The sequence below is a fragment of the Macaca mulatta genome, chromosome 2, assembly GCF_049350105.2.
Source record: "Macaca mulatta isolate MMU2019108-1 chromosome 2, T2T-MMU8v2.0, whole genome shotgun sequence".
Classification (NCBI taxonomy): Eukaryota; Metazoa; Chordata; class Mammalia; order Primates; family Cercopithecidae; genus Macaca; species Macaca mulatta.
Window position 1 is genome coordinate 90548217 of NC_133407.1, and position 24137 is coordinate 90572353.

The 24137-nt window shown below is 37.5% G+C and overlaps 1 protein-coding gene across 3 annotated transcripts in view; it reads left to right on the plus strand.

Moving 5' to 3' along the window:
- KCNMB2 (potassium calcium-activated channel subfamily M regulatory beta subunit 2) overlaps window positions 1–24137 on the plus strand; it is a 295239-nt gene that overhangs the window by 10037 nt on the left and 261065 nt on the right. The window contains exon 1 of one of the 3 annotated variants that reach the window (XM_015131555.3): window positions 14128–14269. Within the exon in view, the coding sequence (XP_014987041.1) occupies window positions 14259–14269 (11 nt within the window). The 5' untranslated portion in view covers window positions 14128–14258. 3 annotated transcript variants of the gene reach the window in all.

The following is a 24137-nucleotide window of genomic DNA, read 5'->3' on the forward strand; positions in this document are numbered from 1 at the left end:
GTGGATTTAGTGTTTGCTGAACTGAAAGTGAAAAATAAATGGTATAAAGAAAACGAATGTGCTCTGATTTACATGCCTATATGAAGAAAGCTGTCTTTTTTCATATAAGCATATAAAGTTGTAATTTTGATTTCAGGCACATGGTGGTATTTAGTATGTTCATTGCAGCTTACATCCTAATGAGAAGTAAAAGAAAATTAATAAACAAGATAAAAAGGAAGCTATTTACGTCACCTCAAGCTATGAATGTCCTAAGGTGTCTACACATTTTAAAAACTCATTCTCCATCCTACTACCCTTTAAATTATAGCCTATTACAGGGAGTAAGTGGGGACCATGCCCTGACAGAGTGTCAATGTGTCTGGAGAGCAAGGGTCAGCAGCATGTATTTGGAAATAAGGCTAAAAGGTAGAAAAGAGCCATGCTAGGTAAGACCTTACAGGTCACATTAATGAGTTTGCTCATCATTCTAAGAGCAATGGAAAGCCATCCAAGGTATCAGGCAGGGGGCTGACAAGGTAGTTGCGCTTTCCAAAGGTATCTATGACTGCAATGTTGTGATCAAAATGGAGAAGAACAAAAGTGGATGCCAAGAAGCCAGATGAAAGGCTACTGTAGTAATCCAGATGATGCTAGCCTAGCCCAGGCAGCAGTGAAATGGCGGAAAGACAGTCAGAAAAATATGTATCTGTAAAGTGCTATATTTGAATACATTCCCAATGATCATGTGACAGAAACTTAACCCCCAATGCAACAGTGTTAAAAGGTGGGACCTTTAGGTGAGTAGGTCATGAGTGCTCTGCCCTGAAGAATAGATTAGTGCCATTTTCGCCGGAGTGGGTTAGTTATTGTGGAAGTGGGTCCCTAATAAAAGGACGAGTATGGCCCCCTTTTCCTCCTTCACCTCTCTGTTATGTGTGTGCACTCTGTTGCTCTTCCGCTTTCCACCACTGGCCCTTGACCTTGAACTTCCCAGCCTCCAGGTGTGTAAGAAATAAATCTCTGTTCTGTATGAATTCCTGAGTCTCAGGTGTTCTGTTATAGCAGCATAAAATGAACTAAGACAGAAAATCACTTCATAGAGTTGCTCATAGACTAAATTTGAGAGGTGGGTAGAGAAAGAGACAATGTCAAGGATAACTCTATATTTCTGGCTTAAACAACTAGATAGATGGTGAGATTATGGAACACTGGAAAAGGACTAGAGTTCCCTTTCATCAAAAAACATTTTAAAATTACGTGTGTGTGTGTGTATGTGTAAGTGTGTGTGTGTGTATATATGTATATGTGTATGTATGTATGCATGTATGTATATTCTTCAAATCCTCTCTTTATTTGACTTGAATTATGTTTAACTATTTAACTTCCCAGGTTCTCTCCTACTTTATAGTTCTTTTTATCTTTTCTCCTTTCCTGGATTCTTTATCTTCTCTTACTCTTTTTTTTTTTTTTTTTTTTTTTTTTTTTTTTTTGAGACGGAGTCTCGCTCTGTTGCCCAGGCTGGAGTGCAGTGGCGCGATCTCGGCTCACTGCAAGCTCCGCCTCCCGGGTTCCCGCCATTCTCCTGCCTCAGCCTCCTGAGTAGCTGGGACTACAGGCGCCCGCCACCGCGCCCGGCTAATTTTTTGTATTTTTAGTAGAGACGGGGTTTCACTGTGGTCTCGATCTCCTGACCTTGTGATCCGCCCGCCTCGGCCTCCCAAAGTGCTGGGATTACAGGCTTGAGCCACCGCGCCCGGCCTCTTCTCTTACTCTTTAGAGCTTTTTTCAGTAATTGCAAATATCATCCATCCACACTTAAAACCCAAGCCATCTTTCCAGCTGCAACCTTGCTCTTCTAACCCAAGTCCTATGTTGTCTACTACCTATGTTGACATTTCCCTGCTGCTGCCATTTTTAGACTTCAAAATTCACTTGGCAAAATTAAACGCTTATCAGACCTAATAAATCTATACAGTCTCATGTTTCTATTCATTGTACCACAAATCTTCCAGCTATTAAAGCCAATAATTATCTTTGAATCCTCTTCCAATGATAGACCTAATTGACCTACTGATTTTTCCTTCAAAATATCTTTTGTTTCTGTGCCTTTTCTCTTCATGGACAAATAAAGTCCCTTTATTGGCACACTTTGGTTATTAAGATAGTTTGCTAAATAACCTCCTCAACTCTACTCTCATATTTTTCAAAGTGGTAGTTATTGAATCACCTGCGCAAGAATTATCTGGGGAGCTTTGTAGAAATATCAATTCATGTGGCCCATATTTAATCAGAATCTTTTTGTGTAAGGCCTGGAAATTTATCAAATACTATAGATAGATCTAGTATATATTATACATTTTGAGAAAAAAATGTTCCAATCTCTTTCTGCCCTGGGTTTCTTCTGCCTAGATCATCCAAATGAGTAGTTTCAAAGCATGACCTTAAGCATGGAACTTCCTTCATCACAGCCATTGGCTCTCACTTAACCAAGCAAATCAAGTCTCCTAGGACTAGATGTCAAGACCCTCCAATTTCTGATGGCCAGATGAATTTCTAGCCTAATCCTTACCTCCCTTCTCTCACTCTGTTACAACTAAACTATACTACTTGCCATATCTCACACATGCCTGTCATGTCTTTATACCTCTGTCCATGAGCCTCATGCATTTCAAACCTCCAGAAAAGGTCTCTTTCCCCTCTCATTTTCACCTGTCAAAATCGACCAGTTCTCAATGGTTCCTCTTAAATGAAGCCTCCCCTTAATCCTTTCCCATGTTTCCTCTTCCTTTTCTATTCCTTTCACTCCAAGCTAGAAGGAGCCTCTCCAATCTTTGAACTCCTTCAGCAGATTTTACCTTTTGGTACTTACTTGTCACATAATTACATGTATAAATAAGTTTTCCTTTTTCACTTCTACTCACAAAATTGAAGACAGGAACTATGTTTTATGAAAAGATGAATTGATGAATGGAAAGAAAGTTGACCTGAGTTCAAAATCCATCTAGTGCATGTCCTTGGGCAAATAATTGAGTTCCCTTATTAAGTGAGATTATGTCACTTACTTCATAGAATTTTGGTCAGTATAAGTAGAGGTATCTTATAAAAAGTTGAGCAACATGAAATGGCAAATATTTCATTTTCACTGACAAAATGGAAATTTCATTATACTTGGTGGTTCTCTACATTTTAGTATGTTTTTCTTTAAAATATTGTGTATACTATGCTTTACATCCACTTTACACATCTTGTGCACTGAATATATAAATGAACATAGTAATGCTATTCTTATTAGCATGAAGAGAGAGAAGAATTAGAGAGACTCTGAAATAGAGAGAAGAGAGAAAAGAAGGGAAACTCAATCTGCCTCAGGGCTTACCTTGCCTCTTCCTTTTTCTTTTCTTTTTTTTTTTTCTTGAGATGCAGTCTCACTCTGTCGTCCAGGCTGGAGTGCAATGGCACAGTCGTGGCTCACTGCAATCTCTGCCTCTCGAGTTCAAGCGATTCTCCTGTCTCAGCCTACCGAGTAGCTGGGATTACAGATTTACAGGCACACACCACCACGCCCAGCACTTTTTTTTTTTTTGGTATTTTTAGTAGAGACGAGGTTTCACCATGTTGGCCAGGCTGGTCTCGAACTCCTGACCTTAGGTGATCTGCCTGCCTCAGCCTCCCAAAGTGCTGGGATTACAGGCGTGAACCACCGTGTTGGGTTGCCTGTTCCTTTTTCAAAGCAGGTGAGCACACAGCAGTTTTAACAATAAGCTAAAGCAAGCTCTTTTCTAATGAGAAAGTTCTGTTAAAGAAAGGTCAGCAAGAAAAGTAGCAACACTCATTGTCTCTTGTTTATGGTCCATCTGAGCATCATGTAAACTTGCTCAAATTTCTCTCCTGTGCGTTGTTATTTTACCTAGAGTTTACCTAAATCACATTCCATTCTACCCTGGCTGGAATTCTTTGTCATTAATCAGAATAACAATAATGTTTCCAAATGTAACTTACAAGAAAAGTATGCATTTTTTTTTCTTCTTTTCAGCTATCTTTCCATCCCCTTGCATTATTTATGAAAAGAAAAATACCTCTTGACCAGTTAACTTAAAGGAAACTCTTACCTTGATAAGGTCAGTGTTGTGTCGGCTATACAAGTAAATTAACTAAGAAATTGATGTCATTTTCAGGTTCTCGCTTTAAATCTTCAGACTTTGCAACCCCAAGGAGAGATTCTTTGTCTAATACTTCCTTTGTTAAAAACTAATTTGCCCCACGAAGGCATTACATTAAAAGAGGTCCTTGAGGATTATACATTATTCAAGAGGTATGTCAAGTTCCCAGGAGTTAGGAGTGAGATAGTGAGACAAATACCATGCAAAGGTACACAGTGCTTTGAATATTTTCATAGAAAAAATGTTACTAACAGAAGCTAAGAAAAGAACAAAGCTCTAAGAGGGAACATCAGTATTAGCAGGGTTCCAATCTCTTTTTTGCCACTAGTGGGGCAATTACGTGATATTGAGCAAGTTAGCATCTCGGTGCCTCAGTTTCCTCCTCTGTAAAATGGGATCGGACTACCTGCCACGCAAGGGCTTCATGTAAGTTAAATGAAATCATGTATGCCACATGGCTGGCCCAGTGCAGCACATAGTAGCATTTCAATAAATGATTCCTGTTTTTATTATTAAGATGAGAGTGGGTAATCATGTCAAATATTACAGAGAATTCAAAGGAACGGCTTTGGATTTTGTGATTTGGGATCTGAATTCAATGTCAAAGTGGGAGACCATTTTCCACAAAGAGGATAAGCACCAAAATCAGGTTGCAATGACATTAAAGGACTGAGCAAGTGGTGAGGATGTGGATTATTCTTTCCAAGAAAAAATATTCCCCAAAAGGAAAGTAAGAGTGAGGGCAGTTGACAAAGGTCTGGTGAGGATGAAGGAACAGTACAGACGCTTTTTCTTCCCAGAGGCTGGCTGTGAGAGCCTTTTGGTAGTTGATGAAGTAATATCTTATCCTATTTTGTAGATTACACATTGAATTCACTCAAAATTTATCTTCTATTGTTCTCACAACTCTGTGTGGTGAGCATCACCATCCCCATTTAGGACAGAAAACTGAAGTTAAAAAGCATTGAAAGCCCTATCCCACGTCCCATGACAAATAATGGCAGAGCCAGGATTTCCACCAACTCCTCTAACATAAACTGCAGGCCACACTGCCTGACCTAACTATGAACCCATCACTTCTGCCTCTCGAACCTTCTTCACTAAGACATGTGCATTTCCGGAGGGGATAGGGGAAATCCTTGGAGAAATAGTTGTTTGTTCTAAGGTGGCCACTGCTAACAAGTCCTTAAAAATATCCACAATGTTACACAACATTTATTGAGCGCTTTGCAGATGGCAGACAGTTTACACAATAATATCAGTTATAGCTTGTGAACCTTTATTAAGTCAAGGACTGTACTAGGCATTTTACTTGCATTTGAAGTTCAGAACAGTCCTAAAATCCCTATCATGCACTTGAGAAATCTGTCACTCAGAAAGCATGATCAGCTTGCCCAGGATCCAATATTCAAGCTGAAGCCCGCCAGACTGACAGACTTTCAAGTATCCCATTTGACACCTGCTGGCCATTTGGCACACTTTCTCCCTAGGTACCAGTGTGCACAAGCCCCAAGTGTGCAGGCCTGGACTATAAGGTCCCAAGAGGGCCACACTCAGAGCTCCAGAACCCAGAAGAAAGCACATGACTCACACACAAACATCTGGGGCAGCTAACCCAGGCAATCTGCTTTCCTGTGGATCAAAATCTATCTTTTGTCTTTCTATATGCACAAGGTAATGCATGGTGCTGGTCCCCATCCAGACGCTGACCAAGGTTTACAGATACGATTCTAAATGTCGACTGTGGAAGAATGATGTAACAGCACTCCCACCACAAACTCCCACACTGAGGAGTTGTGAAAGAGAAAGAAGATTTCAGCAAAGAAGGAAAATGTTTTATAACAGATTTCCTATTCTTTTCTTAACATATCATCAAATTGTTTCTCTATTTTTCTGCAGTTTTATTTTTTGAATAACCCCCCCACCAAAATATTCTATTCTTTTGCCACCATCTCTAAGACAGTTCAGTTTGACAACCCATTTCAGACAAAATACAATTATGCCTCTATTTTATTTACCTAATAATTTCCATAACTCTGTATATCAATGGCAATATAAGCTTTATTTTCTTTCTGTCTCATTTCCCCAAAATCAGCCTTGATCTCATTAATGTGATGCATGGGCTGCTTTTCTGTAAAATCACCTTTCCCAAAACGAGGTAGAATTTAGACCACAGTTCTTTCCATCTCTATTAGTTTTTTAAATACGTATTTGTAACTGTTTTAACTCAAGCAAATATAATAAGTATCCTTCCTTTCGCTTTTCTCTAAATTATCGGAATTCAAACAATCTATTATTCTAAAATTATTATAATTTGTATTCAAAAGCAATGTCCTAATAAGTCACATATTTTAAGCCTCAGTAGTCTGCTAGATTTGTGAATAAATACCATAGTCACTTGTGACAGCCCCCATAATGATGCTTAGATTTCTCTCTTTGCCAACTAGTGCAGAGTTTGATGTTATTTGTGTTTCGAAGGCATAATAACGCCTAAAGGTTTCTTACTGGTAGTTCTACAATAAAGATAAGCAGAAAAAAACTGCCCTATGTTGTTATCTTAGCTGGATTTTTCTCACTGCTTGTCAACTTGCTTCCTCTGCAGTGATATTGCATTCATTCATAATCACAAAAGAAAATCAATTTTAATAAAACATTAAAATGAAATTTCACCCGAACCTTCACCTGAAACTTGAACTTCTAAATTGCAGGTCACCTAAAGTCAGTTAAGATTTATGACAGATACATAAAATGTGAGGAAGGAAACAGATTTCCTTTATTATCCTACCTAAGTACCATCTGGCACCATGCTAGAAAAGAACGCAAAATCCTGGTTTGCGCTAGTCTTAATCTGGATATGTTTGTAAGATTTGATTTAAAATTTTGAAAAATGAACTGAATATTGGCCAACACAGACTTTAACAATGCCCACTGAAAACAAAATTAAAAGGCATGGGCAAGCCACTCAAATGCAAGAAATTATGGGAATTGTGACCCAGACACAAAAAGAGAGCTTTTGGCTGAGGAATGTCACTCAGCACTGAGCGTTCTCTGATTAGCTTCAGAGAGATTCCTTTTTTTTTTTTTTTTTTTTTTTTTTTGACAGTCTCCCTCTGTGGCCCGGGCTGGAGTGCAGTGGTACCACCTTGGCCCACCGCAACCTTCATTTCGTCTCTTGGGTTCAAGTGATTCTCTTGCCTCAGCCCTCCCAGGGAGCAGGGATTCCAGGTGCACATGCTACCACGCCCAGACAATTTTTATATTTTTTAGTACATACTGGGTTTCACCGTGTTGGCCAGGCTGTTCTCAAACTCCTGACCTCAAGGGATCTGCCTGTCATGGTCTCCCAAAGTGCTGGGATTACAGGTGAGAGCCACCGCACCCAGCCACAGTTTCTATAGTACTGGAGGATTGTTCATATCAGTTTTCCTAAAAATAAAAGAGGGAATGAAGGTAAGCAGAGAAAACAAATGCAAATAATTAGACGAAACCATTGAAAAGAGATATACCAGAGCCAGATCGTTTTAACAAAACTATTCAGAGTAATAATAGCTAACGTTTACTGATGACTTACTATATTTATGTGTCAGGTGTTATGCTTACATGATTATCTCATCTCATCCTGATGATAAAGCTATGAGGTAGGTTTTTTTTTTAAATATCTGTTTCTCAGATGAGGAAACTGAGGCACAGAAAAGACCTTCAACTTCTTCAAAGTTATAGTTAACAAGAGTTACGGCCTTGATTCAAGTTCAGCTGATCCAGTCCTGATTCCAGAATGTATATACTTTATCCCTATTGTAATAACTTTCAAATCACTATGCATATAAAATCATAACCTTCAGAGGATATGGTTGTAGATACATTTGAATCAGCTTTTAATAAGAATTCATACGTGAAATATTTATCAGAGTCAAATCTCAAAACTTCATTTGGTACCAAAGAACCGTGCCTATTGTCATCTGGTGTTATAGAATGGAACTTCAAATCATAGTGATGTTTAGAGAGTTCATAAACATGTATGTTTAAAGAAGAAATTTTTTTCTCTTATCAGTGTCAGCTAGAACCTTATGAGAAATGACAATTCCTTTCTTTCTTTCTGATGTAGAACAAGTGACCTAACTTGCAAATTAATTTAATTCAATTCTTTTTTTTTCTTTCTTTTTTTTTAATTATTATTATACTTTAAGTTCTAGGGTACATGTGCATAACGTGCAGGTTTGTTACATATGTATACTTGTGCCATGTTGCTGTGCTGCACCCATCAACTCGTCATTTACATCAGGTATAACTCCCAATGCAATCCCTCCCCCCTCCCCCCTCCCTCCTCCCCATGATAGGCCCCGGTGTGTGATGTTCCCCTTCCTGAGTACAAGTGATCTCATTGTTCAGTTCCCACCTATGAGTGAGAACATGTGGTGTTTGGTTTTCTGTTCTTGTGATAGTTTGCTAAGAATGATGGTTTCCAGCTGCATCCGTGTCCCTACAAAGGACACAAACTCATCCTTTTTTATGGCTGCATAGTATTCCATGGTGTATATGTGCCACATTTTCTTAATCCAGTCTGTCACTGATGGACATTTGGGTTGATTCCAAGTCTTTGCTATTGTGAATAGTGCCGCAATAAACATACGTGTGCATGTGTCTTTATAGCAGCATGAGTTATAATCCTTTGGGTATATACCCAGTAATGGGATGGCTGGGTCATATGGTACATCTAGTTCTAGATCCTTGAGGAATCGCCATACTGTTTTCCATAATGGTTGAACTAGTTTACAATCCCACCAACAGTGTAAAAGTGTTCCTATTTCTCCACATCCTCTCCAGCACCTGTTGTTTCCTGACTTTTGAATGATCGCCATTCTAACTGGTGTGAGATGATATCTCATTGTGGTTTTGATTTGCATTTCTCTGATGGCCAGTGATGATAAGCATTTTTTCATGTTTCTGTTGGCTGTATGAATGTCTTCTTTTGAGAAATGTCTGTTCATATCCTTTGCCCACTTTTTGATGGGGCTGTTTGTTTTTTTCTTGTAAATTTGTTTGAGTTCTTTGTAGGTTCTGGATATTAGCCCTTTGTCAGATGAGTAGATTGCAAAAGTTTTCTCCCATTCTGTAGGTTGCCTGTTCACTCTGATGGTAGTTTCTTTTGCTGTGCAGAAGCTCTTTAGTTTAATTAGATCCCATTTGTCAATTTTGGCTTTTGTTGCCGTTGCTTTTGGTGTTTTAGACATGATGTCTTTGCCCATGCCTATGTCCTGAATGGTACTACCTAGGTTTTCCTCTAGGGTTTTTATGGTATTAGGTCTAACATTTAAGTCTCTAATCCATCTTGAATTAATTTTCGTATAAGGAGTAAGGAAAGGATCCAGTTTCAGCTTTCTACTTATGGCTAGCCAATTCTTTTTAACATCAATTACCAAGCCCCTTTCAGAAAAAAAAAGCACTTATGGTTTTCCTTCCTCTCAAAAATAAAGAACTCAAGTTTGCATTATTTCTATGAAATAAGTATAATTTACATGCAGAAGTCAGTAGGCTAGTAAGAAACTAAGGTTGATAAACACACTAGAAGATATGTTCCCTTACTCTCAAGTTGCTTGCAAATTAGTATTGATTACTACTCAAAAGAAAGCACTGTCTCGCTTTTCAAAAGCATATGGGTCTTGTGTAAGGATATGGGTCTCTGCTCTCTGCAAGTGACTTTATTATGGATAGAAGTTGTCTAGAGAGGACTTCAAAAGACTGTCAAACTAATCCTTCCTTAGCAGGTAGCTGATAAGAATATATGACCAAGACCACTGTTCTTGTCATTTACATTGGGATTACTAAAAGTTATGCCTTCAGGATGAAAAGAGAGGTGATAGAAATGGTGGCCTGACAGATCAGAGGAGCTGGCATGTTAGAAGAGTGTCCTCACACATGGAAAGCCCCCATGCTACCTGCTGCTCAGGTGGACTCTGCAACTGAGAAGTTCCAAGAGCAATGAGAGTCAAAAGAAAGACTGAACAGAACATTTTACTCTTTCTCAATAAAATAACTCTTCATCATCCACAAACCTTCCCCTAGCAAAAAATTTTCTTCCCTGTGCTGCCAACTCCTGTTATCTGACACAATACACAATTTAATCTAATGGAATCACATGAAGTTAAGAGTGTGAGCTTTCACACCTGGGATTTGGCCCCTATCCTCTCATTACTAGCTATGTCATCTTGGGTGAGTTACTTAAGGTTTTCAGCATCAGTTTCTACATCTATAAAATGGGTGCTCATAATGTTTATCTAGCAGGTCTTTTGGGAAGTTTGCATGAAATGACATATATAAGACATGTGCTCATATGATGGGTGAGCAATCAAAACTAGTCATTGTCATAAAAGCATGGGCTATGTTCACAAAGCCCTATTGTCACTGTTCACTTTATGGTGAATAGCCATTTCCACTGTATTGCAGTTTGTGGGGAGGAGGCCCAGTGGGAGGAAGAATGGGGAGATATTTTTGTTTACTCAGATAGATTGTAAGTCCCTGATCCTTGATACTAACTACATCCAAGAAAGAATATCATATCTGACATTAAGGGCCTAACCTAAGTGGTGGAGACTATACACCCGGTGCTGTATTAGAAAGTAGAATGTGCTCACTGTTATACCAGACTCACAAAGCACTTTGGGATCACTAAAGAGGGGAAAGCTAATTTTGACCAGGAGTTGAGGATGCCATCATGGAAGCCTGCATATTTGATCTGTGTCTTTTTTTTTTTTTTTTTTTTTTTTTTTTTTTTTTTTTTTTTTTTTTTTTTGAGACGGAGTCTCACGCTGTTGCCCAGGCTGGAGTGCAGTGGCGCGGTCTCGGCTCACTGCAAGCTCCGCCTCCCGGGTTCCCGCCATTCTCCTGCCTCAGCCTCCTGAGTAGCTGGGACTACAGGCGCCCGCCACCGCGCCCGGCTAATTTTTTGTATTTTTAGTAGAGACGGGGTTTCACAGTGGTCTCGATCTCCTGACCTTGTGATCCGCCCGCCTCGGCCTCCCAAAGTGCTGGGATTACAGGCTTGAGCCACCGCGCCCGGCTGATCTGTGTCTTAAACAAGGGATTGAATACAAATTAGAAATAAGAAGGAAATAGACACCTCAAAATTTCAAAAGCAAAACAGTCACAACTTGGGATGCATAGGATATGGAGAGTAAGTAGGAAAAAGAAGAGTGAAAGATAACCAAAATTTAGAAGCCCAGAAAACTGGAAGGACAGTGCTGACTGAAGTTCAGCAGGATGTCACAGAGAAGGGGTGAAATCAGTAGAAGATGATAAACTCAGGTTGAGTTTGAGGTGGAGGAAGAACATCCAGATGAGGATATATCCCAGTGAAGTATAACTTGTATAACTTACAACTCAAGGAAGAGATGCAGATTCCAGAGTCATTTTCATGGATGTGATCATTTAAACTTAAGCAATCATTTTAGGGAAGAGAATAAATCAATAATTTAATGGCAACTAGTATAGAACAGTAAGAAGCAGCTATGCTTTGGGGACTCATAGACACACAGTTTTGTTTGTTTGTTTTTTGTTTTATGTTTTTTGTTTTTTTGAGATGGAGTTTTGTTCTTATTGCCCAGGCTAGAGTGCAGTGGTGCAACCTTGGCTCACTGCAACCTCTGCCTTCCAGTTTCAAGCGATTCTCCTGCCTCAGCCTCCCAAGTAGCTGGGATTACAGGTGCCCGCCATCACGCCTAGCTAATTTTTTTGTATTTTTAGTAGATACAGGGTTTCACCATCTTAGTCAGGCTGGTCTCAAACTGCTGACCTCGTGATCTACCTGCCTTGGCCTCCCAAAGTGCTGGGATTGCAGGCGTGAGCCACCGCGCCTGGCCGACATATAGTTTTAAAGGAAACTGTGCAACTGGGAAGGAAACCAGGCGAATGTAGAATCACAGATGCCAAAGGAAGAGCGAATTCTATAGTGGCAAGGGTGATTGGGAATGTCAGGCCCTAAAGAGAACCTGAGTAGCATGAAGCATGAGGGACTGTGTATGCCACATGGTGACTGCATAGAAAGCTGTTTCAGGGCTACCAAGGAGCAGAACCATTGAGAAGGTAAAGTAGGAGAGAGATGCATAGAATCGTAGCTTGAGGGACAAGGGAAGGTGTTTTATTAGGATAATAGAAGCCTAAATACGTTTGCAGGTTGGAGGCAAGGAGCCAGTAAAACGGATTAAAACTGAAGAATTAACAAGGATTAATTAATCAATCAAGACCTCCAGAGCACTGTTTGTCAACCCTTTCTTAACATAAAACTCACCTAGGACCCTTATTATAATACTAACACCTGCTCCTGATTCTGATCAGGATTATTTACTAGTTTTCCCAGGTGATTCAAATCTGTATCTAGGTATGAGAGTCACTGACGTAGAAGAACTGGACATTGGATTAAGACCACTATAGATGGTTATTTTGCAATGACAAAGTTTCTCTTTTTCCTCTGAGATGAGGGTAGTATAGTACTGGGGTGGAGGAGTAAGAAAAGGATGAATTAAGAGCAGAAACATTTAGAAAGACTTTGAAAGAACTCTTGATGAATGGCTTCAAACTGAGAAAGTAGAAGGTGAGATGCTTACATTAAGGGTGCAAAAGTAAGATTGGGCCATGAAAGAAATTTAAAACATTTCAAATAACTATTAAGATTTCCACAGAGATAAACAAACTGTCCAATTACTGCTTTATTCTCTCTACCCTTATTAGTTGGCCATGCCTTCACAAATAAAGGGCATTACTGTGTTTCCTGTTACTCTTATGAAAAAGTGAAAAAGAAATATTATAATTGGGGAAGAGCTAGAACAATAGTAACGTTAATAGAGCCTTAGTGAAGACTTTAAGTAAGGGAATCAACAATAAGGAAATCTAAGCAGTGCATTGAGATCTCTGTGAAATCACTGAGAATTCATCCTTGATGGGATCTTGGAGATTATCTCACCCATCTCCTCCCATTTAAATTATGAGTAAACTAGGATTCAGGGAGATTCTGTGATTTGACCACCATCAAACAGCAAGTTAGCAACACCAAGAGACGCTGAAATGAAGCCTTGGAGCCCCACACCAGTGCCTTCAGCTCCTGCACACACTTGGCCTCCTGACCTCTGTCATGAGGTTCCTGGTTAGAAATGGCTGTCGTTCTTTTGGGAGGATTAATAAGAAAATCTGTATGTTGCTTTTAGCCCTTCACAAGAGAGAGAAAAAAAATATGTTCGATTTCTTCTTTATTGCTGTTATTACGTGAACCAGATTGAATTGCTGCATCTCTGAAGAGTTTCTTATGACTAGTGTGAAGTGTCCCATTTTAACCCACGTCAATTTTAAATTGCCCATAGAATACACAGATAACTGACTGTAATAATTCAGTTGCCACACTCAATACATTGTTTGAAATCCAATGAAAGGCAAAAGGAAAACTCGCAATCCTACAGAATCAGCAGGATAGATCCTGCAAGCTGTAACAGGACTTATTTGAATTAATTAAAAAGGAGCTAGGTGTGTAGTAACAAGATCAGTGGGTCTCCTCTGCGTGGCTACAATACAAGGGTAGGAACTGCAATCCTCTGGGCTTGGGGTTTTTTAAATCTGTAAAACAAGATGAATAAGCTAGAACACTTCTTCCAGAATTAAGACTCTCATTTTTGTCTGTATTTTAATTTTTGTCATCCCTCCACCAACATTTCTAAAATAGTTAAAATCAAACTATAAAGAATATTTCAAGGATCACAGTTGCAGGTTTTTTAAATTACAAATAAATTTATGGCTCAATTTCAGGTTCCTTATCTGTAAAATAGAGGAGCATTGGTGTAAATATTCTAAACTCAGCTCTGTGCTTCAGTGGGCTTTTCACTACCTTTAGTTAGTTGCACTAGGCTGGTTGCTATTTACTTTGCATGGTTGACTGCTCTCTTCCCACATTGTGTGCCAGGAAGGGCACTGCACCTTGGTACAAACACTGCTGGGCACCTTTCTGTTTTCCTTCTTTGCTTCATCCTATACAAGTATGCAGTACACTCTTGGGTTGTTTCATGAGCCCTGGGGGCACGTTGGAAGGAACTGAGAGAAAGAGCAACAAAGCGGCGAGTGGTGTGACAGGGCAGCATGCACTGTGGGTAAGCTGGACTCACCAAAGAACTGTGTTTATTTTGCATTCATCTCCATGAATTAATAAAAAGAACTGGTGACACACAAAGAGAGGAGAGGCTACGATTTAAAAGAGCTGTATTGGTTTAGATGTTTTGTAAAATGATTACGTTATGGAAAAGTGTAGAAAATGTGATATTTCCTGGCTTTGGAACTATCTGTATGACTATAAAGTCAGGAGTGAAGGCACATAAGGACTTGTAGGAATGGTTTCTTTCACAGGAAAGTGATTTTTCTTTTCTTAGTTGGATTTATGGTTATTCTTGATTCTAATGCATATTTTCTCATATTTTAAAAGATTGCATGATGTTAATTCACAAGTCTCAGATTTCAACTCTAATATAATACATCGGAATCATGACTTTTCTCAGCCTTTCAAATTCTCAATTATTTTACTATCAGAATTTTCTTGTATTTGAACAATTTTTTAGAAGAAGCTCTGTCTAGACATGAAAACTGAGTTGGAAAATGGATATAAGCATCTAGATGACTCTAGAAAAAAAATCTTAATTGTTTTAGGCAACAAGTGTCTAGTCTTCCCTGATGTTAATTATCCAAATATGTATTTTATATCACTAATTAACTTTTCACAACTATAAATTGTCTTACAAAAACATTTAACAACACTATTATTTTCCAGGACTCGTTTTTCCTCTGCATACTAGATCACAGTATTTTTAGTGATGAGAAAATGTATACAAATTCAAACTGACAGCAATTCATGAATCTCTAATATTCCAATATGCTCTGGTATATGTTGTCCACTTTGCAAAAATGATTATTAATAGCCTGACTGCAAAATTGTTTAAGAAACATTTCATTTTAAATTAGCCATAATTAATTTTTTCAGACTATACAGATGCATGAAGTTCATTTTCCTTGCCCATATTTAGTTTTTCCTGTTTAACAAAAATTATATATAATATATATAAAATATATATTAAAACAATATATGTATATTTATATATTCCTTTATGTGTATGCAATATATTTATTATATATATTATACATATCCCTTTTATTAAACAGGGAAAATGAGTATATAAATTACTAATATATATAAATTACTTTATATATATATATATAAAAAATTAAGAACTACAAGAAAAAAATTGGCAAGTAATTAGTCATTTCATTTGATTATTTTAGATCACCAAACAGAATACTTCAAGTTTTCCAAGATACTTTGTACCGTTTGGTTCAAATGTTTCCTCTGAGAGGCTAATTTATTAGCAACAACAGAGTGAGTTAGAGATAAGAAAGGGTGAGAACCCAAGTAATTGACATCCAATCAGGAGGCCTTTGTCTGAGAACCTGAGGTGACTAATAAAAACTGACAATCTAAGGGAGAGAGACTTCTATCTGGAGAGTATTTCTCATGAAAACAAATACTGCACAATTAAATTAAATATATCACCCCACTGAAGCAATTGCTATTCCCAACTTTATCCTTAGAATTCTTTTTCCAAGCTTGAGATTGTTGTATGGGCAAATATTCTCCACTGAACCACACAAGCACAACTAAATCAATCAACCAGTAGTCAGTCAATCAATGAAATCTATCTAAAGCCAAAGTTTTCTTCTCCTAAATGTAGCGAGATAATTGACTGTGCTCTACACTGTGCTTTGAAGATAGAGAGTTCACTGACATAAGGTAATAAAGAATTTAAACATTAGCTAACAATTTTGAGCGCTACGTGTCAGGGATGTGCTAAATGATTTCTGTCTCGTTTTTTATCAGAATTTTTGAATTAACTATATGAAGTTAGTGCATTTTTGTCCCCAAATGTGGACACTAAGGCTTGACTACAGTTGCTTGCCCAAGATAACACAGCTGCTAAACAACAGAACCAAGATGCAAACCCAGGGTGACCTGATTACCACACTATACCATCTTCTTAGGCACAGCACTGTTTTGCTTCAGATGTTTCTGGACACTCAGAAGCACAGAGCAGAGTATCAGTTATCTGAGGCTAAAAGGCATGCCATATGTTGCCTCTGCATCCAAAAAAGTGCCAATGATAATGCCACACTCAGAGTGTTGTTTGAAAAATATCTATTGAATTGTATTCACAAATGAAAACTCTTTTCTCTAATGATGTATCATCTCACTCTGCTAAGAAATCAAGTATGGTTTCATAAAATTTTAGTCATAAAGATAATGTTATTTGAACAGGAACAAGATGGCATTATGAATAATAGATTTCAATCTATTAAGCACAGAGCTACAGCAACAGTTTAACAGGATAATGCAAGGATTATTATAAAATTTTTAGAGATTACTGTAAGTAGCACATGATCCCCTTTGCTATTAATAAAAACAAAACAATGCTGAGAAATAGGCCATTTTGTGTACTTGCTTTTACATGAAACCTGTATGGAGTTGTGCAACTAGACTAGGGTTAGGACAGCCGAGTTCTGGTCTTGGTTCTGAAACTAAATGGCTCTATGACTCTCAGCAAAAGACTGACCTTTTCAGGCCTAAATCTCCTCATGGTTAAATGTAGGGAAGGATCAGATGAGATAATTTATAAGGTCCTTCCAACTCTAAAATCCCATCATTCTGTAATAGTGCTACATTAGATTCCAATGTTAGCATAGTTGGAAATGCTCACTTCACAATTTTTTACCTTTTGCAAAATTCCCTGTATCAGGAGATTCAAAACATACTTTATGACAAAACTCAGAAGGGAAAGAAATACAGCAGCCTTTTAGCTATAATCTGGTATGCAGCAACTATAGTGTATGTGCAAGGTGAAGGAAGAGTGACAAAGTGAGACTAACAAAAGGAAAAACAAAACTGTCACCATTACAGGACACCAGACCAGCCAAGACATGATGAAAGACATGGCAAGATTCACACAGGGAATTAGAGCAATCTGAGCCATTTTCTAGAACTTTCTCATAACACAATATTAATTGGGTTTACTTAAAATTCAGTTATCCACTTTGGTGTACATAAAATAAAATCTAAAACATTATAATCAGGACTTACTGTACTTACAATTAGTGACAGTTCCTGTACAAATACAGTTTCTAGTAACATTGTATATAAAGCAATGCTATATATATAGACCTGGAACCCTCAGTGCTCGGTTCTGTGCCTACCTTTCTATAATTAGCTGTGTTATCTTGATTAATGAATGTGACCTTTTTGACAGATACGTTGCTTAGCTCTAACACAACTGATCTTATACTGATAAAAAAAAATATGTTTTGGTTATTGCAATCACTCACTGACTTCTAAGAAGTAGGTCCTGGTAAGTGGAGGGTCTGTTGTTAGCTGAGGGGATGACAAATGTGACCACTATGTTTGGCACAGCTGGGCCAAGACTGCATAATAAAGGGAAAGAGATTGAGAAGCCCCAGAGAGAGGATTCTGGGAAGGGAATCAAAGTAGACTCTTTAATGTTGAATCATTCAAAATAGAAATCCGTGTCTTAAAATCCCCAAAACATAGAAATGAAAAGCCACAACAAGAAAACTGAGAAGACATCTGCAAAGTACTTTTAAAACATTGAGATTCTGGCTGGGTGTGGTGGCTCACGCCTGTAATCCCAGCACTTTGGGAGGCCAAGGCAGGCGGATCACGAGGTCAGGAGTTCAAGACCAGTTTGACCAACATGGTGAAACCCCATCTCTACTAAAAATACAAAAATTAGCCAGGTGTGGTGGCATGTGCCTGTCATCCCAGCCACTCAAGAGGCTGAGACAGGAGAATCCCTTGAACCCGGGAGGCAGAGGTTGCAGTGAGCTGAGGTCGTGCCACTGCACTCCAGCCTGGGTGACAGAGCAAGACTCCGTCTCAAAAAAAATTGAGATTCTGATTACAGTGGGTACCATATGTCATAGAAGGACAATGATTAATATATAACAATAGTGACTAAAACAAACTGTGACTGAGACAAGAAATACAGTACCGATGTAGGTCTGAATATCATAGTACTGAGAACGGGACATTTAATCTGACTGGAAAAATTGAGAGGAAAAATCAGACCTACCTAACAATTGCATGTTGTTGCTTTGTATAAAGTAGAGTAGTTAGAAAGTAAATGGATGGGATTAGAGATTTATCAAACACCCACTTCTGGTGAGGCACAGTGCTAGGTGATGTGCATGCATTGCCTTATCTAATCCTCATATTAATCTTGAGAAAAAAGGTAATTTATTCCCATTTCTGCACAAGAAAATTAGAGCTCAGTTTTAAAAACTTGCCCACCTCTCATAAACTTGATGGAGTATAAGTCAATACAAATGTTTGGGAGGGTAATTCATCCAAATCTATCAAAAAATTTAAGAAGCAAAATTATTACCTCAGCAATGAGAGTTTTAGCCATTTATTCCTCAGAAATACTTTTTCATGTGTGCAAAGATATTATGTGCAATTTTCCTCATTGCTGCATTATTTGTAATATTTAAAATTTTGGAGGCAACCTAACAGCTATTTGGTAAAACAACTTATGATACATCTATATTCTAGAATACTTTAAAGGAAATAAAAATATTAAAGTATAAGAAATTAAATTCATTTGGAAGAATATTTTAGTAAATTTCTTAGTATAAAGATCAAAATACAAAAATATAATAAGTAGCAAAATTAACTTTTTATTAATAAAGTATATATCCATCTGTATGGATATAGTGAACGATCTGGAACACTACATGCCAAGTGATTAACAGTAGTTACAGCTATAGAATGAGATGAAGAGCTAGAACAGAAGAGACCACATCCTACTTTCTGCTGTTCTGTATCATTTGAACTATCTCCAACAGAAAAGTACCATTCCATTAAAAAAGGTGGAAAGGCATAATGAACCCAAAGTCACACGAGCAGCCACCAGCATTTGGGACTTACAGTTCTTGCTTCAGTATTTGACTTCTAAGTTTACATTTTGGGATTCCTCTTCTTCTGAAATGACATTACACTGTCTAGAGTGGAAAATGATGACGCGCAGCAGAATTATGTGAGAGAATAGAAAAAAGTGTCCAAGGAAAATCAATTAAAGCATGGATGAAGGCCATGGCAACAGCCACAAACTCATCCTTTTGCCAAGAATTAATATATACCTCTAGACATGAAGATTGATACAAAGAAAGTGTTGTGTCACATGAGTTTGTTTTTCTAAGAGTGTCATTCTTTAGAGCAGGTCTAACTATGTGATTAAATTACCCCCAGAAGACATGGTCAGGGACACACAGCTATCATTGATAAAACCACTTTCAAATTCTCTACCAATGCATTTATAGCTCCAAACTTAAATCTTCAGCATCTCCTCTGGCTTTTCTCATATAGTATCCTGCTGAAAATCAGGATGCTGATCAATCACGTCCTCACAATATAAATCTCATACCAGGAAGAAGAGCTGGATTTTTAGAAACACTACAATATTTAATAACACTGATTATAATTATTAATGAAATCTAGAACCCAGAAACAAGGTAACAAAGAGTAAAACCTAAATATAAAAAATTCAGAAATATGTCCGAAGTTCCATGAATATTGAAGGTAGACAAACTAAATGACAGTAATTTATCTCTTCGAATCTTACTGGCAGGTTCTTACTGGCAAGGGGAATATCATGAGAATAAACTGAAGCACCCAAAGATGGTTGAACCAGATGTCCTCTAAGGTCTTTTCTTCTCTTATATGCATTTCTTCTAAAACATCTAGGTAATAATACATGAAGTCTTTCAGATGAAAATGATCAAGGCTGATCTGCTAAGGTCTATGGTAGTCTATAACTTTCTCAAGGTATAATTTTAGTCCAACTTTTTTCTGGCCTATTAAAAAACAGGATAAAACCACGTTTAGAATGTGCAGTTTACTAAAGGTATTAATTTTCTATTAGATACTTTTAGAGGTAGGTCTAAATACAAATTGAATCACATCTGTAAAGTTCAATGGTCTCAGCACTTGAGTGGCAGTATCTGGCTGTATCACACAAACACACACGCACACTTGCACATGTGCACACACATGTGTGTGCACACACACATACACACTCCTACTTGGCAATGTTAGCTCAGAGAAAACTCATAAATACTATGACACACAAGCCATTCAAAAACTTTCTCCAAAACCAAATCAAAAGAAATATCAGTCTATCTAGACATTACATCCTGTCTTCTTCAAGAAAACCACTGTTCCTTTCTTTTTTGTTTTGAACCCAATGTCAGAGAGGAATAGCATATTAATTTAATTTTTTAAATCAAGCAAACATAAAAAAATCTATCCCTTACTTTAAATTTAGATAAATGTGTACAAATACAGAAAACTCCATATGAATGTTACTCAAGTGGGGGCATTTCAGTAAAAATTCATTTTACTAAGGATACATTCACAATGCGCGCTTTGCAAAAGTTACCAAATATTACTATGCTTAACAATGTGCATTCATATTGTATGAATTAACCACCTAATGGTTCCCCAGGAAATACTACAGCAAAACACATTGATGTTGGTATAATTGAGAAGCATTCATTTAAAGAAAAACTTCCTATCTTTTGTAGCTCTAGGTACTGAGGATGCATTATGATGAATAATTACACAGATTAATAAGATGTCTTCAAACCTTCTGGTACTTAATGAGAGTAGTTAGATTATTTCCAAACAAGCATATTGAGACTCTATTGAAGGTGTACTTTGCATATCACTATTCTAGGTTTTCTCATTCTGATCTTTATCCTTGCCAGTATCTGACCAGAAGTAGAAAGATCAATGGAAGTAATGTAAGTTTCTGAGTATACATGTAGATGAGAGTACACATGTGTGAGAGTGTGTGAGAGTGTGTGTGTCCAAATAGCTCACTTAAGCATGGTATCATTTATCAGCCAATATCTGTTTGAAAATTACCTGCAATGTAGAAAATAGTTGAGGGGGAAGTCCTGAGTAACAAATAGAAATGTCTAAAACTGGAGATTAAGTAGACACGTATGTAATACAACTAGTGGCTTAGAGAAGGTATTCAATAAATGATCACTATATTATTATCATCATTATTCCCTCGGCATGGCTACACAGAGAACCTGAAATCACTAGCAAACTTATTTAGCCTTAAAGCAGATAAGAAGCAATCAGCTGAAATGGAGGACACATTTTGCTATAGTCAGGCCTGCTTATAATAGCAAAGAGTTACAGCTAGCATTCTAACAATAAAGAAAAAATATAGAGAAAATTATCAAAGACAGACATAACTTAAAGAGCAGCATGTGCCAGGACATTTGCACCAGGACAAATAGTTTAGACTATTTGTAGCCAGAGAGAGCATCATTTACTATTTGCAAAACACACACTTTATGTTCTTAATGATGACACTGTTAAAAATAGCAGCTGTGGAGTCAGACCTATCTGAGTTCAAATCCCAGCTCTACCACCCTGTGGTTTTGTGATCTTGGCTAAGTTACTTAACCATGATTCTCAGTTTACTACTCCCTTAAATAAAGAGTCCGTCTCTTCCTCACAGTACTAAGTCTAAATGAAATGGTGAATGTAATTGACTAACACAGGGCCCACCACATGGATTCCATTTAGGTAACTACATTATTATTACCACATTTTGCTTAAGAAAACACAAAAATGTGTGATTTAAGATCCCTTTCAAATATTTTAATGTTACAAAACAATGTTTTCACTTAAAGAGGTAGTTTTTAGTTATCTAGAAAATTAACATATGGAAAGTCTAATTTCCACATGACACTGCTGTTAGACTTGGTTTATAATATATACTCAGACACAGATAAGAAGATATGTAATCAAAGACAGAAAGAAAAAGTAGTTTCCCTTTCTCCTTTTTATCTGAGTCAAAGCAAGTTCATAAATGTCTCAGATTCTAAAGGCTGTTGACTAATTGTTGAAACAGGGCCAGCCACTACACCACTGTGAGTGTAACTACACCAGTTTGGATGTATGTTTCTGCTGTGTTTCTTTCATGATACCTTCCTGTTTCCCTTTTTGAAACAACAGACAAAATCTGGATCCCTCCAGAAAACACATTCATAAATGCCAGTGATATCTTGAACACTCACAATGTCAGAGGAAGGAATTCCACTTGGAAAGAGCACAAAACCTTCTGATGACATTCATGCTATAATCATGGGGAGAGTCAATCAGTTTAACAGTCACAGTACTTCATAGCTCTTGAGAGGAATGATAAAAGAAAAGGGAGAGAAATATATCATAACCAGCACTTTTCCAGTGCTTAGAAGACACTCAATGAATACTTATTGAACTAATAAATGCATTTATCCTACCTGGAATGCGTAGAGAAATTTTTAAGATGATAGATAGATAGATAGATAGATAGATAGATAGATAGATAGATAGATAGATAGATAGATGGATACATAGACTGAACTAGGACCTTGGTTCAAAAGAACTGAGTCTCTGTATTATTCAGAACTGTTTTGGATATAACTGACAGAAACACATTTCAAATACATCCCACCAAATATTAATTATACTGGCTTACATAAGTAAAAATATCAGGTGTTGACTGGCTTAGCATAGCTGCTCAAAAGTGTTCTCTCTTTATTTCTCGGCTCTTTTTCTTTTGGGTTGGCTACATTTTCCAGAAGTTTTCCCCCATGTATTAGGAATAGATAGCCACCAGAAGCTTCAGAGCTACACAGACTTTGCCCTCAGTAGGACAGAGAGGCTCTCTCTTCAAACATCCAAATAATTACCTTAAAAGAGGACTTCAAGTGGCATGACCCTGCTTAAATCTGATTGGCCCCACACGATCATGGTGGCTAATCACAATGGTTAGAAACATAGCACATTCTAATTTACCACTTTGGTTCATGTAACCACATCTATGGTGTAGAGGGGCGCACTACCCTTTGATGGATAGCCTCATCCAAATCATGGTAAGAGAAATAGGCAATTTCCAAAAGAAAGGATGTAGAAGAAACAAAATAATATATGTCACCTACAGCTTCCTCCATAAATTACTTTTACATCCTTGGTTGGTTCCCTCCTGGAGCCTCCACAGTACTGTAGTCAGTTGTTTACAACTGCCAGACTGCCTCAGGATTTAAACATTCTGAGCAGAAAAACATGTTTTCCTCACAACCTGATGTGTTGAACACCATCTGCACTCTTTAATTTCAAGGGGTAACTTATGCAAAACCACTTTGTAAACTGTAAAGAATTATATAAATGTAAATATTTAGGATAACTAAGTTAATTGTCTTCACCCTTCTGAAAGAGTTAAAAAGTCTGCCCTTCTATCTCAAAATTCAGTGATTTTCAAGGGATAATGCATAACTGCTTCCAGCAATAGCTTCTGCATCTATGCCTCCTTTACCTTATATCTGTTTATTGTATGCCTTTTTTTTTCCTGATTTATATCAAGAAGGGGCTGAAGATGAAATTTTAAAACTGTGTTATTATCTTGAAACATAACTCCTGTAGTATTCATTGTAATATTGTTTCTCTACTCCTGGCACGGAGCAAGATTATTTGGAATGTAGCCATGTCTGTTTTTCTTTTCTTTTGTTAGTAATGACATCTAATCTGGTATGCATTGGCCCTTTCTCCTGTGCATGTTATTTATTTTAATCTTCAGAATGAAGTAGTTTGTTTTCAATACTCCCCAATTTATTTGTAGTGTCTTACAAATCATCACTATCTTGAAACTTCCGTCTCTCACCCATTGAAAATGGTTTCCTAGTTTTCATGTATTTTTAATTATGCTGGGAGACAAATCACAACCCTCTCAAGGAGGACTATGTTTTATACATTTTTAAAATCACTCACAACGCCCTGCAATAAAAAAAGTCCCCCACAATTTTTTAAATTTAGTCTGAGAAATTAGGAAGTCATTAGACAAAATGTGA